Source organism: Heliangelus exortis, chromosome 7, assembly GCF_036169615.1.
Source record: "Heliangelus exortis chromosome 7, bHelExo1.hap1, whole genome shotgun sequence".
Taxonomy (NCBI): Eukaryota; Metazoa; Chordata; class Aves; order Apodiformes; family Trochilidae; genus Heliangelus; species Heliangelus exortis.
The window spans coordinates 12,796,468-12,812,294 of record NC_092428.1 but is presented as its reverse complement, the minus strand read 5'-3'; the positions used below and the strand labels follow the sequence as shown (position 1 = coordinate 12,812,294).

Genomic DNA, 15,827 nt, shown 5'->3' with positions numbered 1-15,827 from the left:
CTAAGACCCCCATGTCCATCAATAGTGTCTCCTGGGGAATAACTAACATTGTCTGCCAGAGTGCTGTAGAGTGCCCAGGGAACAAACCTGGGTTTAAGTTCTGCTTGCAGGGTTTGGAGTATCCCAGTGATGATGGCTACTGGGGAGCTTGCCTCCTCCCATTCCAGCTACAGGACTGGACCAGTTCACACACTGTCCCACACAACTCTAGTTCCTTTCCCAGTTAAATTTGACTTAAGACAAGAAAGTTGAGCCTCAGATGAAGTTTCTGAGGGTCAGTGATAACACAGTTCAGCCTAACAAAATGTTGCTAGGTCATTAAGCATCTATAAAGAGGAATCCTAAATAATGCTGAACCAAACAACCTCTATATTTTGTCTTATGTACAAAGATACCATGGATTAAATTACATGTCCATTAAAAAAAAAAATCAGTTTTCAGTAATTTTTTGTGTGAGGCAAACATTAAGGTAACACGAGCTTTGCACATGAAGTCCTGTTGCCATAACAGGAGCAGTACTGTATCTCGCAAAAGCTATGTTTGCATTATGGCTTTGCCTAAAATAAGATCTGACCTTGTTTAGTGATAACACAATCTATTTTAAAATGCTAAGACACTCAAGGTAATATTACCAGACAGACTAACTGCTCTCCAAAATCCCAGGGGTGACCCATCTCCCCTTTCAAAGTCCCAGTGACACCTCCTGGGGATAGTGACAGCCTGGGATTACATGTATCTGCTTTAAGGTGCCAAATACTTAAAAGCTTCACTGTATCATTTGCATCAACACTCAATGACACTGCATGTGCAGAGGCTACAACCAGAACCACAGCCATCAAAGCCTGGTTTGCCACTGCCAGCATCAATAGCCCCTCTGCTGAGTCTTGAAACAGGGAAAAAAACTGTTCTAAGGTTTAAAATTTATGTTAATAATTAAATTCAAAGCAGGGGCTTGGTAGATGGGTGACTGTCAAGAAATATATTTACAGCACAGGAATAGCATACAGCCTGAGAAACTCCTTGCAGTTACAGAGGGAAGATGAGGACCAAACCTGAAGAGATGTGGCCTGGAGGTCCTGCATGCATCAACCAGCTCCAGTGTGCATCTGCTCTGACAATAAAGCAATTTTCAACAAGGAGAGGCATCACATCTCACCTTTCTGGAGGGATTTCCAAGTTTCCAGCCCAGGTAATGTTTCCTAGTCCATACATGGATTAGAAATTAATTTGTCATCACCAATTTACAGGATGCACAAATGCATCTTCCACTGCTGGTACAGCTAGCACCTCTCTACTGTCCCCAATCATTAGACCCACCCAAACTGAAAAGCTTCTCAAGCTGTCACAAAGCCATGAGAAAAGCTAAGAGCTAGCTAACAGCTGGATGGAAAAAAAATCAGGCTTATTGTTGCTCCTGGGCTGATATTCCTTGTAGAGCGATGCTTTGCAGAAGACAACACCAATCCATGCTTTAGGGTGACACACTGTAAGCTACCAAGGTTGTTAGCCTGCTGAGATATCATTAGGTACCTATTTGGGCACAATTTTGTTCTTCAGTTTATTAGGCAGCTTGGTCCACATGTAATGAGTTGGTTTTTTCCACCACAGGACCCAATACCTACATGACCACACCATGGGTTTTCCACAGCCATCTTTGGCTGCTCCCACACCAGCCTCCCCAAGAGAAAACTGTGCTGGGTTTGCTCCTCAACCAAAAATATCTCCAGGACTAGTGCCTGATGTGCTCCAAAAAAAAAAGGAGCCACTTCTTCAATGAAAAAGAAGCAACAAAATAAAAGATTTCTCATCATTTCACCATTTTTTCCTAGCATTACAGCAGGACATTTAAGATATTGGTTTTGCTCTTGGTTTCCCATGAGATGGAAGGCACATGGCCCCAAACTTTGCTCCATGTTCTTGGCTTGGAAAGGGATGGCACTGGAAGCAAAGAGTTGTGGCAGTGAGAAGTCCAATGACTTGCACCTCATGGTGGTTCACTGTTCAGGGGACAAGCTGTAGCCTTGCCAAAGGGCTCCTGGTTCTTTGTTCCAGACTTTGAAAATGCAACTGTGAAGTCTTTGGGGGGACAAATGATGTTATAGCTCTGTCACAGAAAGAACTCAGCCTATCACCCAGCTCATTCCTCAGACAAAACAAGCAAGTAAACAAACAAAAAAAAAACCACCAAAACTGGACACTCTGGGCTCAGATTCTTAAAATAAAGGTCATAGAAGGAGACATTGTTCTTTTGACACCTTCCTGTCAATTTACATTAACATTACTTGATATGGAGCACCTTAAAATGGTATTTTAATACTGCAGAGTTCCCAAAAAAATGGGATTAAATAGGCATTCACACAGACAAATAGCCAGCTCTAGTACTAGAAATATTTCATCCTTTATTTTGAGCATGTTTGTGGCAGTTAATTATGTTACTTAATTGTTGGACAGCCACAACATAGAATCTGGAGATGTTCATCACTAGCTTCCCACTGGTATATTTATTATATGCAGCTGGTCAAAAGCTTCCTCAATTTTTAGTCCCCAAAGAAATACATTTAATGCCTCCAAGTGGGCTTCAGCTGTCCTTCACAAGGCTAGAATCCCATCTAGCCCAGCTGTCTGCACAACCTGGGCAACTCTGGAGTGGACAGATGGGGGTTTCAGAACAGGATGAAAAACCCCTTGAAGGATCACTGTGTTCCTGTAAACATATAGACTACTGACCCCTGAGCAAAACTGGTTGAGACATGCAGCTCTCTGGGGAAAAATATCTATAAATTAGAAGGGACGTGGTATATTTCACAGTGCTGCAGAACTACACAATCTATTCAGCTTTCCCTAAGTGATAATTCATCAGTTTTGGTGTTGCTAAAGAATATTCTGCTTCTTAACTCATAACATACTGCTTGCTATCAGCAAAACCAAAACCAAAAAGTAGGTATTAACATTTTAGTATCATCATTATATCCCTTACATTCTGTTTTAATCTTTCATTTCATCCATAATAAATTCATGCCACATTTAGCTACAAAACCATCAGGACTGTGGGTTGGCTGCATGCAGGAGATTACCCATAGCCAGTGATGGAGAACATCAGGGTTAGTATCCTGATGGGCATGAGAGTTAAGAAAGGGAATTAGGGAGTTGAAAAATGAGACATTACAGAAAAGTCATCTTAAAAATAGCAAGTCTATAATGATGAAGACCCTTTTCCCCTGCTGAAGAACCTGGATGACATAAATTAAATCAAGGTGTCATTATATGTTGCTTGTAACACTGAATATGAAAACAAGAACATGACAAGTTATGAGATATGTACTGACTGCAAATTTCCACCAACTTCTTTCAAGGAATGGGGCCTAGTTTACTAAGTTGAGATTGTGTTAACATCACTGGCTAATGTAAATGGCTACCTATTTGAATTACTCAACATGCAAAATGAAAGCCATGAAAATATATTACTCTATTTTTAGAGGTAGAGTTATTTCAATACGCTTCTATAAGGCAAGTTCTCATATTTTTAATAATGAGGCTTAATATGAAGTATTTCAGAGTATGATGATGCCTCATAATGATCACAAAATGACTAGGCACTGCATCCCAGTACTTGGATTGTATGCCACTTTCTATACATGAAAAATATAAATTATAGTTATTTCATATGGAGTTCCAAGCCTGATGCACTAGATCAAATTCATCCTGGGTGTAAAAAGGAGATCTGAAGAGGAGCCACAACCCATGATACAACAGTAAGTTTATCCATAAATTAAAGCAGCCATCCCAGAAGGTGCCAGAAGCAGGCATTGTGTTTTTTAATACCACTAAATGTGACGGCACACAAGGATGTCCCTTTAAATGCATTCATAGCTGTGTGAATTATAGGAGGTAGGAAAACCAAACCAACCAAACAACGTTTTTGCTCTGCTTTTCCCCCTATGATTATGCATTGTTGTAACTCTGCTTCAAGGGTTGGCTACCATGAATTATCTTGTCTGAATCACAGGTGGTTACACAGAGCAGCTGGCAGGCTCTGAGATGGCACACAGCATCCCCAGCAGTAATTGGTACTCCTCTGTGTCCCTGGTAGGCATCTGTAGTTCTTTTAAATTTTTTGTTTGTTTGTTTTTAAGGAAACCAAGAGAATTATCATCTAGTACTGTTTATTTCAGTTCCACTTAATGCTTACAAATGTGAGTATAGCTAGTGGGAGTATTTTGATGGAAGCACTTTCCCAGCAAAATATGTGATTTCCTCTGGAGGTTGTCTACCAGGATCCTCCTCTTAAAACTAACACATTAACTTTGAATTACAGATATTTTTTTCCCAAATAGAAGCATTTGTCATGTTTCACATATTTTACGTTTCACATGTTTCACACAGTGTTTCAGCATTCTTAAAAAAGCTTCATAATTCTGAAATTTTAGGAGACAACATTCAGCTTCAATCGCCAAACAATGTTGACAATAACATATTGTCATAAAGGTTGTAATGTAAAAAGAAATTACCAAAAGTTGATGTAGGAAAGAATTTAGGTGAGAGGTTTTTTGGTTGGTTGGTTGGTTTGGTTTGTTTTTTTTTTTCACATGGTCTGAGAAAAAACAAAACAAACATGAAAAGGGGCAAGGGGGGGGTAGTTTGGAGGATTCAGGAGGCACAAGAAGCCTTCAGCTCTTCCAGGCTATTTCACATCTTTCAAATAAGAGCAGCAAGCTTCAATCTCAGTTTTATGCTTTTTTTAAATAAGCAAGAACTACCAGATCTGAAGTCTGAAATAATTTCTATCACTAAGTGGTTTCACAACAGCATACATCTATCAAATTGTGTTATTTAAATTTTTTTTCAGTAGAATCATAGAATCATAGAATGGCTGGGGTTGGAAGGGACCTTTAAGATCATCTAGATCCAACCCCCCTGAATGGGCAGGGACACCTTCCAGGTTGCTCAAGGCCCCATCCAACCTGGCCTTGAACACTGCCAGGGATGGGGCTTCCAAAACTTCCCTGCTCAACCTGTTCCAGTGTCTCACCACCCTCCTAGTAAAGAATTTCCTCCTAATATCTAATCTGAATCTCCCCTCTTCAAGTCTGAAACCATTGCCCCTTGTCCTTTGGATACCTGCCTGTACAAAAATACTACCTCATCTTTCTTGTAGGCCCCATTCAGGTACAGGAAAGCTGCTATAAGGTTACCTCAGAGCCTCCTCTTGTCCAGCCTGAATCACCCCAACTTCCTCAGCCTATTTTCATAGGGGAGGTCTGGATGCCATCCCTTCCCTCCAGTGTGTTGACTTCACCGCAGTTTGGTGTTGTCAGCAAACTTGATAAGGGTGCTACTGTCAATGCTACTGTCCATGATGCAAACAAAGACATTAAATAGCACCAGTCTGAGTACCAACCCTAACATATACTACATATATATAGTATAACACACACACACACACACACACATATATATATAGTATAACATGTACTTCTACATGAATAGTGCTCTAGTAGCTTTGAAATCTAATGAAAAGCAACAATATAGTACCCCCACAGTATTTCCTGTGCACTATTTATTCCAGCAACTTCTTTCAAGCTAGGAAATAATGTTTAGGCAGAAAGATATCAGAAAAAAATTCATAGGCATTCACTGCAGTAAGCATAAGCAAATATATTTGTAACTCTAAAAGCCCTGTAATTCTGCTTTCTGGCACCCAGCACAATCTTATTGCCCAACATTATACATATTTTAAACTCAGAGGGAGGAATATTGTGCTTGCTCTATTGAACTGCATCCTCAAAGAAAAGCAAATACACAGTTTTAGTTCCCAGGCTATGATTCAGTTGTAAAAAAGAGAGAACTGTTAATTAGCTGTGCTCTTACAAACTAAATATCTTTACAATTCAGAACAAGCAGATTATTTATTAACTACATTTGAGTCCTGAAGTTGGCTCTGCCACAACTTTATTTATGCACTGCCAAGAATATATTTATTTATTTATGCCAAGAGTAGTAAAATTTTGGATTTACTGCTAATTATCTATTAATGGCTTTTTCCCCCAATAAGTTTTTTTGTTTTACAGAGTAAATAAAAAGCCAGATACTTTTCTTTTTCTCTTCAACAATCAGAAAGGGCATATTTTGTGCACAAGCCTTCTATTAATATGACTGTCTATGTTCCTTCAGTAACGGATGTATTTTCATTATTATGCACTTTATGTAAAGAGGTTTGTGAAATGCAAAGCAGCTGCACAAAGCAGATGATTGATAAGCACAAAAGATGCCAATTCTGGTGTTCCCTTATCTTGCTTAAGTATATAATGATCTATTTTTTTCTTTTTTAGCATGCTGGTTACAGTCATTTGACTACAAAGGGTTATTTGGTGTTATTATAAAATAAAGCTGCATTTCCAAGTCATTGGGCTCAACATTCAAAAAATTCAGAAGCAAGATATTTGACAATGGGTAAATCCAAAAGCTGAAATCTTCTGAATTCATCATCACATCATTTAAGTCTCAAACTTTTTAAGCAATCATTTAAACACAGACATTAAGAGAGCCTTTACGGGCATAATTTTTTGCAATTGCTCTCCTTGCTCTATTGCTTTGGTTCTAAAGAAACTCTTTGTCTATTCAAACACTGAAGAGTAGTTCTTCTCTAACTTGACACATGGAGAAAATCTGAAAAGCTGCTTGGCTCTTTGGGAAGTCTCACCTGATTGACCAAGATGTTACCAACTCCCTGTATTGTAAAAGAAGCAGGTGGCCCCTTCTAAAAGATCCAAACCCCAGATTAAAACTGGCATTTCTTCTCATACTGCATACTTAAACTGCAGAACTAATTGCCACAGACAGTTGTGAACTTCAAAATTGCTTGTATATGTTTGAAAAGTAAACTGGCAGCCCACCAAGAATTATAAACTACAAAGCCACCAGCTCTGGTTCGGGAAGTTCTTCAGCAATTGATTCTGGCTGCTGAAAAAGACAGGCTGCCAGGTTAGATGGACCTTTGGTTTCACCTGGTATGATCCATTCTATATTCTGATCTAAGCCAAGTGCCAATAACATCAACTCATTCCTGATGCAAAATCATAAGGTAACCTTCATCTCAGGAGTCACAAAGTAGCACTTGCAGGCAGGATGCTCTTAGACTCAAATGCATCTTGCTCTGCCCTTCTGGGTCCTTTGTCCCTAATTTCTTGATATATGGGGTGACTGAAGTCAAAGTAGCTCCAAAACCCCCAGACTTCCTTGCCAGGTGAATAAGGCATAGGTAAGTTTTTGTGTTAGAGAGTGACCACCAACAACTGAGGTAAACCTGCCAGCTCATTTTAAGAAGCTCTGGATGAGTCCCTTAATTGGGAGCCTCTTCCCTGCCAGGGGTCTTCAGGGAACATCAAGAACTTTAGGCAACCAGCTTGAGGCAAGCTCCTGCACAAGCCCACTGTGCTTTTTGAAGAAATAAAGGATGAGAAGTGTGTGCTTGGAGAAAGCAAAGCAACTACACCAGTGATCACTGTGTGCTTGTGATAATGTAATTAAACAATTTGCAAAGGCCCTGATGAAGCTTGCATCATATACTTTGTAGGAGCAGTATCATAAAATATCTTCACCTACACTAGAGTGATGCCCTATCTAAAGCCTTTGAGACCAGGGTATCACAAGAGCAGTAGCTACCCTGGGCAGGACAGGGAGACATTTCAGTAGCTTTACTGCTATGGTGTGCCCTAAGGACATCAATCAGAGCTAAAATCCACCCAGACACCTCTCCTGACCCAGAAGGGCCAGATGCCTGCAGGAAGAAATCCAGTACTATGGGGAACCATATGGTGACACTATCTCAGTGTCACTTTGCCTCCTCACTTCCAGCTGTCTGGGCTTTTAAACTCTTACCCTCCAAAGCCTTTGGGAGGGTTTTGTTTCAGGACATTGCCAACAGCATTTGCAAATCCTTTAAGAGCTTTTGAAGTTCTCCGCAATGGGTCAAAATCCATCAGCTGTCACCTCCTGTTCCCACTTCTCAGGCAGGGATCTACCCAGGGAGGGGAAGAGGATAGGTGACACAGCTGTAATGGCTTAAATACCTTTTAAGATCAACCAACACTCATAATAAATGTAAAAAGCAGTTAATGTAATGGATGAAGCAACTTCCAGATGCTCCTTGGAGGTCGCGTGTTGCAACCACAGTCTGTGAGTTAGACACAGTACTGAACGTGCTGGGCAGAAGGGCTCCAAAAGTGCTAGGACACAGAGAAGGGCCCATTATTTAGCAGCAATGGTGAAAAAAAGTGCTTCCTAATCATTTTCTCCTATTAGCCAAAATCAAAAGTATTTTTTGATTGATTTTTAAACCCATGCTCCTGTGCACTAACACCTAACGCGCTGCTTCAATTTTATAATGATCCCTTCATCTGCATGGGCCTCCTGGCAGGAGAACTACTTTTTTTCCTCAACTGAAATTTCTATCCCATGGCTACTGTTTTTTTCTTTTTATTTTGAAACCCGCTGCTAACTTGGTTGAAATGGGAACAGTGAATCTCTTCGTACCATGACTCCAGGTATGATGGGTTCATGCCAGAGTCTTGAGGAAAAGAAATCACTGTAGGTGGGAATTTCCCAGAAATCTCCTCATCAGGATGGTACAGCCCATTTCCCCATCCCTTTTCAATCTTATCCAACTTCTTAAGCCATATCTTTCCCAAGCTCACTGATCACAACAGAAGGACTAGCACTTCTCTCTGGCAAAACAGAAATTAAACTGTATTCTCCTATAGGAGATAAATATATATACTTTAAAATACGTGTTTTTAAAATTTTTATATTTTCCATATATAACTATCTTATATCTCTCAATCTATTATTTTACATATATACATGCATCTTATAATGCCACTCCTAGATGAGATTCATGTTTGCCAAGTGCACACCACTTGTGCAACCACACTGGAAATTTTTACTTCTTTGTGTCACAGAGAAGTAAACCTTTTGGATCCTACATCCCAGTGATTTCTCCTGAGATAATGAAAAAGAATTAGGTTAATACATCAGCAGACACTGAGATATTAGTGGAAGAGTGGTATTTTGAGCAAGGTATCCAACAAAGATGAAACACGACTCTTGTGTTCACTGAGAAGTTAAGTCAAGCACATTGAAAAAGCTTTTCCTAGACACAACTGTCTAGTCATGGTGAATGCTGAGAGAAATGTCAGGGAATTTTGTAAATTATAAAACTTGTTAGATAATCCCCAACAGGTGATTTGTAATGAGCAGAAATTTGTACATGTCAAAAGAAAGAGAAGAACACTCAGTACTAGACAGCAAGAGAGTACAGACAATACCCAGTTTTATCACAAGAATCAAGATTGGTTGGACAAGCAGCATCTAATTCACAAAAATAAAAAATGAAAAAAAATTAAATCAATTGCTGCCTCTCCAAAGCATCAGCCTTCTGCCATGTGCCACCGCTCTTTCACCCCATGGTCTGAAGCTCCTACTAGATCACAAAAGTGGGTGAGACCCCATAACAACAGATTTAAGTGCAATATATGATGTAATGTATACCCTAACAGTAAGGAGACAATGGCTCCAACTGCTCCTGCTTTGGTCTGGCCTATGGGAAACCCAGTTTCTGAAGGAGAAAGAGCCCTCTCTTCTATTCCTAAAGATTCACTTTTCTGTCATCGTTTCTTCCCTCAACATTTTCCAGAAGATTGTCCACTGAAGACTAAAGAATGTTTTACATCTGATGAGATGGATGTATGGCCACTCCCAAAACATCATCTCTGGAGAGGGATGCAGTGCCATCCAGACAAATGCCCTTGTGCCAGGATTCATCCATGTGACACCATCAGAGCTTCACATCGTCAATATTAGATTTTTTTTGCATACGCATTGAGTTCTTTTCCCTTATTTATTTGAATGAATTATTGCTTGCCCATTGATAGCAATAATTATTGTAAATACTCTTATAAAATGTTTTTTTTCCAATTAAGAAACCATGAGGAAAAAAATCTGATTGTGGTTACACTTTAACTACGTAATGCTGTACTGTAAATTATCTCTGCTATTTCTGCACCAATTAGCCAGGAACATAAGAAAGCACTGGGGCAGCTGAGAGCCCTGAGCATTGCTGTCAGATGATGTGGCTGATGATTTCACTACTTGTTTTGCTCCTGCTTGTGTGCAATGGGATACTGTGAAATAACATGTGCCATCTGGTGTGAGTGCAACAAAAAAATGACATAGATCACCACCTGATGTCTATGTCAGGATATATATCTCTGTGTGCTACTAGAGATTTGTTATCTATCTTCCTGCTCTGCAGAACTGTGATGAATGAACACTGCAAATAATATTTTATATTGTCTGTACAAAATGTCTTTTAATTGTTACTATGTCCTACACACAGGAAAGCTCAAGATACAATTTAATAGCATATAATTAAGTATTGCTAAGCAAGTCCTGGTGTAGTTTTGAAAAATTAGTCAAACATGAAAAATAAAGTACACTAAAAAAAAACATTTTATCTTAAGTTTTCATATCTAGCTGTATTTCACACATGTAGTAGAAACATCCTAAAAGTTTATCAAGTTGCTGAACAGTCATGTCTTACACAGTCCTGAAAGATACCATTTATGGTATTATTAGCAATTAGCAATTTATCAAGCTGCTGGATGCTTTAGCTGACAATATTTTCACAATATTCAATTCAAATCTAGCTACAAAACTACTGAGCTTATTAGCAAGCTCATTCACAAGCTGGAGGTACAGTAGTTCAGGTATGCTGTCTCTCCAGCAAAAAACGTGTCTGTATTATGATTTCTTCACATGCTGAGAATGTACTCTCCATTATTAAGTTTCTCTTTAGTTTCAGAAGATGCAACTTATTATGTACTTAATATTTAAATACATGCAGATAAGTATTAACTGCAAACTCATCCAAGGCTAAGGCAGTCAGCCAAAATATTGTATTTGAAATACTGAGAAATTCTCACCATAGAATCATCAAATTGTTTTGGTTAGAAAAGACCTTTAAGATCACCAAGTCCAACCATTAAGCCAGCACTGCCAAAGCCACCACTGAACAATGTCCCTCAGCACCACATCCACATGGCTTTTAGATCTGCTCAGGGATGCTGGCTGTGTCACTCCATGCTGGTGTTGCCTGTATCTACAACTGTTTAGTCATGCAAGGTTGGAAGTCCCTTTTTTTCTGCATATCAGGTTTTCTTCATCAGATGGTTTTGGCTGGCATGTTAATATCTGCTCTCCCTGTTAAGAGGATATTTCAAGATGTTTGGTGTTTGTTAGGAAATATACCAGCTCCATGAGTCAAGTTTCTGTGAGGCTCTTAAATTCAGAAAAAAACCCCAACGTTTCTATCTTATGTATTTATGGTGGAAAAATTTAAAATTGTAATTCATCTCCAACTTGACAGTACAAAAGTAACTGAAATTAGGACATTTATTTAGGATCCATATTGCTTTATAATTAAGGTATATATCTGCACGGGCAAGACTTGAGTTTTGCTCTGGACACCTCTCCCTCTCTGGCTGCCAGAAATGACAAGGAATTTGGCCTTCATATGTTTTGGCTTCTTCTTTTTGGAAGAAGGCTGATTTAGGAGGGACTGACCACATTATTACAGCATCAAAGAGAAGCCCAGTGGCTGTTATACTCAGGTAAGTACCCAGGATGGGATGAACTGCTTGTCCACTAAGATGAATGGGGACCCCAAATTCCTTCAAAGAGTGTTTTACTATTCCTGTTCTTATTCCTCCCAATGGAAAGAAAACATATTTTTATCATGAGTTGAATATGGATTAACAGTTTCACTTCTTTTATTTCAAAGTGAACCCCCAAATTAAAAATCTTTACAGAAAACAGATCACTCACAATTTCCACCTCCATCAAAATATAGAAGACAATTTAAATCCCATCATTGCTTCCCTGACTTCAGCTGTCTACCCCATATCAAGAAGACCCCAATTATGCTCTTACAGTTCATGAAAAACACTCCAGAGTTGCAAGAGGTCAAACATTTTGACCTTCACATGCATTGTCATGGAAAACAGTGCAAAGAGAAACTATTTTCTGATGTCCACAAACACAGGAAGATCTAAATTTGGCCACTCAGCTGCAGAAGAAACCTTATTTCCTCAGTAAAGTGCAGCCTTGCTGCAACACAGACCATCAAGTGACAATTCCCAATTACAGAAGCATAAACCCTCTCCCCTGTATCTTTCCAAATTGCGAGAACCCTCTGAAGGCAGCAGAAATCCTTGAAAAAATCTCTCAACACAAGAATCATGGAATACCAGACTGAAGAGGGACCTTAATGATAATCTGGACCAAACTTTGTTTGGCAAAAACATGCTCTAGACAAGATGACACTGCACCTGTGTTGTTGCTCTTTACATTAAAGTTACACCATAAGAATTACTTACCCTTGAAGGGCTTTTTCTCCAAACCAGTCTCCCTTCCCTAGAGTACGGAGAAACACTGGATCTTCACTGGGGGAGTCTTCACGAGTAACATTCACCTGTTGAAAAGTTAAACCCCACCAGCATTTAGAAAACTTTTAATTAAAAGTAAACCCTGTTTGTTCACAAAGGGATTTGTCATCTCTCAGATCTCTCAGGAAAAGCTCTGGACCATATTCCCCCTGGGAACTATGTAATTGTCCAGAGTCCTGCACTCTTCTTTCAGCATCACCAACCAACCAACCACCCAAGAAAATGAGCAGTAATTTTCCCATAAGGCACCTACTACTCTTGCAAAAATGCAATACTTATGTTTTTTGTAGGCTTTAAGTCTAAAAATGGAGTTGGCTGTATGAGCACAGTCATTGCACATATGGAGTCAGTAGCAAAAATTGTTTCAAAATATTTTCTGTGTATCAGACAGACACATGGCATGGGCTTCTGTTAGTTTTGTTCCACATGATATCTTGTGTTGCTAAATTAACTTAAGGAAAAAGAATAACAAAAACAATCTACATTTAGACATTAGTTGAAATGAAACAGTTTGGATCACTACAGGATGAAGGATGCCTCCTCTCCTTTTTGCTGTCTCCCAAATTTAGGGAGGAGATTACTCTAGCTGGAGAAAAAATAAAAAAAAATCATACTTCCACAGGAATTTAAAGGAAAATAAACATTTTCTTTTTTTTCATTTTTGCACTGAAAAAGAAAAGCAATTACTGCTGATGGAAAGCAGACTTCCTACCCACTGTAACACCATATAACCTTGTGTAAGTCTAAGCTGAAACTGGCACTACAGCAACAGAAGATAACTTCACATCTATGAGTAATGATTTCCTATTACTGTGGTGTCTTTTTTTATTTTCTGAAACACTGTCAGAAGAAAAATAGTAATTGATCACCTGAACACCCTTGGCCCTGATTTCCTGTGCCAGTATGGGATATAAATTCCAGCTGCCATGAAATGACAAATCTCTGACATCCTGCTGGGTGCTGAAGGTGGCATCACATACCAAGGATGGGAAAGGCTCCATGGAAGATCAATATTGCTGTAACAGCCCTCTTTAAGAACAATCTCTGCCCTTTTAGCTGTTGTCAGAGGTGACTTATACCTCCTACAGTATGAAAAGATTGGGAAAATATACCCCCTTGCCATTAGTACACCATGGGGATCACCTCTCCTAACATCAATCATCTATAAGTCTAGCTGTCCAGACTCTGCCTCTGGTCAGTGGAGAGGGACAGGCATTGCCAAAGCCTAAGTTATCAAAAATCTAATTGGTATGAGCAGCCCTCTGAAGGTACCTCACATACACACTGCTTCTCCTTTTCAGCTATTGAGCTTCAATCACTAGTTTTGCAGAAACAAATTCAAAAAACTAAAATCTGGGATGTCAGATGTGTCCTTTCAGATTTTAAGACACTGCAGTTTAATTTCACCATTAAATTTACCATTGTGGCCCATGCTTTCTCTTATCTCTTCTATGGATCCTAAAACCAGTGGGTTTCAGCCATTAATGAGTGCTCAGTGTATGCCACCTTATATTTAACATCTGCAGTGATCTATTGAAGATCAGATGAGCACAGGGAACTTGTAATGGATGAGCCAAGATAATGTAGCTGGTGAAAAAAAAAACCAACTTGGAAAACCAGAACTTTAATACAATATTTAAGATCTTTCTCCACGACCCCTGGTAATCCTAAGCTACAGATGAGGGGCCTGTGATTTCTACATGGTTCAAAGCAGTGATCCAAGTGAATAGCCATGGCACCAGTGAATAACTTGCATCACCTGGCCTTAAATTGGTTCCATCCTATGGCTTTTAAGGAAAAAATGTACAATGTCACAGCACAGCACAGCACACAGCATCTCCAGGCAAAGGCAGGGTACAGAGCAGGCATAAGGGACTAAGCTGTTCTCATCTGACATACTGTTCAATAGGTTTGTGCATGCAGAGTGTTTCAAACACACTTTTGATTTCTATTCCATTGGACTTCAGGAACCACACTATAATAAATAAACTGAACAAGCTCAGGAGGGGAATCAAGTGTTGATGGAGCTGAGGGAGAAAATGGTGAAAAGGTTTTTGCTCCTAAAAGAAATATCCATAGAGTACAGGCTGGAAAGAAATGGTGCTGAAGTCTAAGCATTTCTGCTGCACTCAGAAATATAAAAAAAAAATCTTTGTTCACTTGACTGTCACTACAGACACTCTTAACATAAAAGGCAAGGCAGGGTTTTTATTAAAAGTGGCTTTCACTGATAGAAGTCAGGTGATGCTGCTGGATCTGTGTACCTGTGAGGACACAGGTACATGAGCTGCAGCCAGCTTCTGGCTTGTTAAGCTGCCTGGGATGGGTTTTAGGATGGGACATTCTGTACCCCAGCCCCAGAAAGTCCTAAGCAGTATAGAATGATTTGTTAATTCTGTATTTCATTATTTATTCTAAGTGTCACTGCTGAGGCTCTGTTCCTCCCATCCTGGGCTCTTGTCACCCATTGCATAGCTCTTATAATACAGACATTTCAATTAAATCACTCTCCATCTGTCTTCTATCAGACACTGATACATCTTTTGAAAGTCAAAAACTTGGTAAAGGAAACTGAGTGTAATTTAACTGTCTCTGGGAATTTCTGTCAAGCCACCAGGATCCAGCTCAAGGGCTGGGAATTACTCAAAAAGACCACTTGTGTTGGTTTATTTTAGTTCCCTTTTTCTTGCTTACTGAAGTTTTTAAAAAAGTAGCAAATGTCAGAGATAAAGCTAGAGAGCATCACAAGCAGGACTACAGAGCTCTGGAGCAATGGATGGGTTTCTCCTTCATCCTACAGGTCAGGTGTAATGGCTTCAGAAGGAGTGGATGGACTATCCAGGGCAACAACTGGCTGCCCAACTGGTGTCAACAAGAGGGATTTGGTTATTACTACCAAAGGACTTTCTACTTGTACATCAAGGAATTCTATTAAGGGATGAGATCTGCCTGACCAAGTGGGACAAATGTATCATTGCCAGCAGGACAGCCTCCCCAACTTGATGGGGGGGAAAAAAGCCTTTAAAGAGTGCATCATGGCTGCCCTTAGTCTTGGAGACAAGGGATTATTACTTGTGAGTGTAAGAAGCAAAAGGGCATAGGGGTTTACCATCAAACTTGGCTGTCTGCAGTCCATGATTATCCTCATTTCAGAAATCTGTCCATGATTATCTTATTCATCTGAAAAAGCATTTTTTGGTTTTCCTGACAAAGACTGACTCACAGAGACAGAGAGTGAAAGCTGATAATGAAAAATCTAGTTTGAATACTTAAGAGCTGACAGATGCCTTAGGAAACATCCCAACAGTGTGTAAAACACCCACCCAC

The 15,827-nt window shown here is 39.5% G+C and overlaps 1 protein-coding gene across 5 annotated transcripts in view; it reads right to left on the bottom strand.

The window, feature by feature from the left end:
- PRKG1 (protein kinase cGMP-dependent 1) overlaps nucleotides 1-15,827 on the bottom strand; it is a 426,892-nt gene that overhangs the window by 83,897 nt on the left and 327,168 nt on the right. For all 5 annotated transcript variants that reach the window (XM_071748882.1, XM_071748881.1, XM_071748883.1 and 2 more), the window contains one exon: nucleotides 12,432-12,526. In XM_071748882.1, coding sequence (XP_071604983.1) covers nucleotides 12,432-12,526 — 95 coding nt within the window. The remainder of the gene's footprint in view (nucleotides 1-12,431; nucleotides 12,527-15,827) is intronic.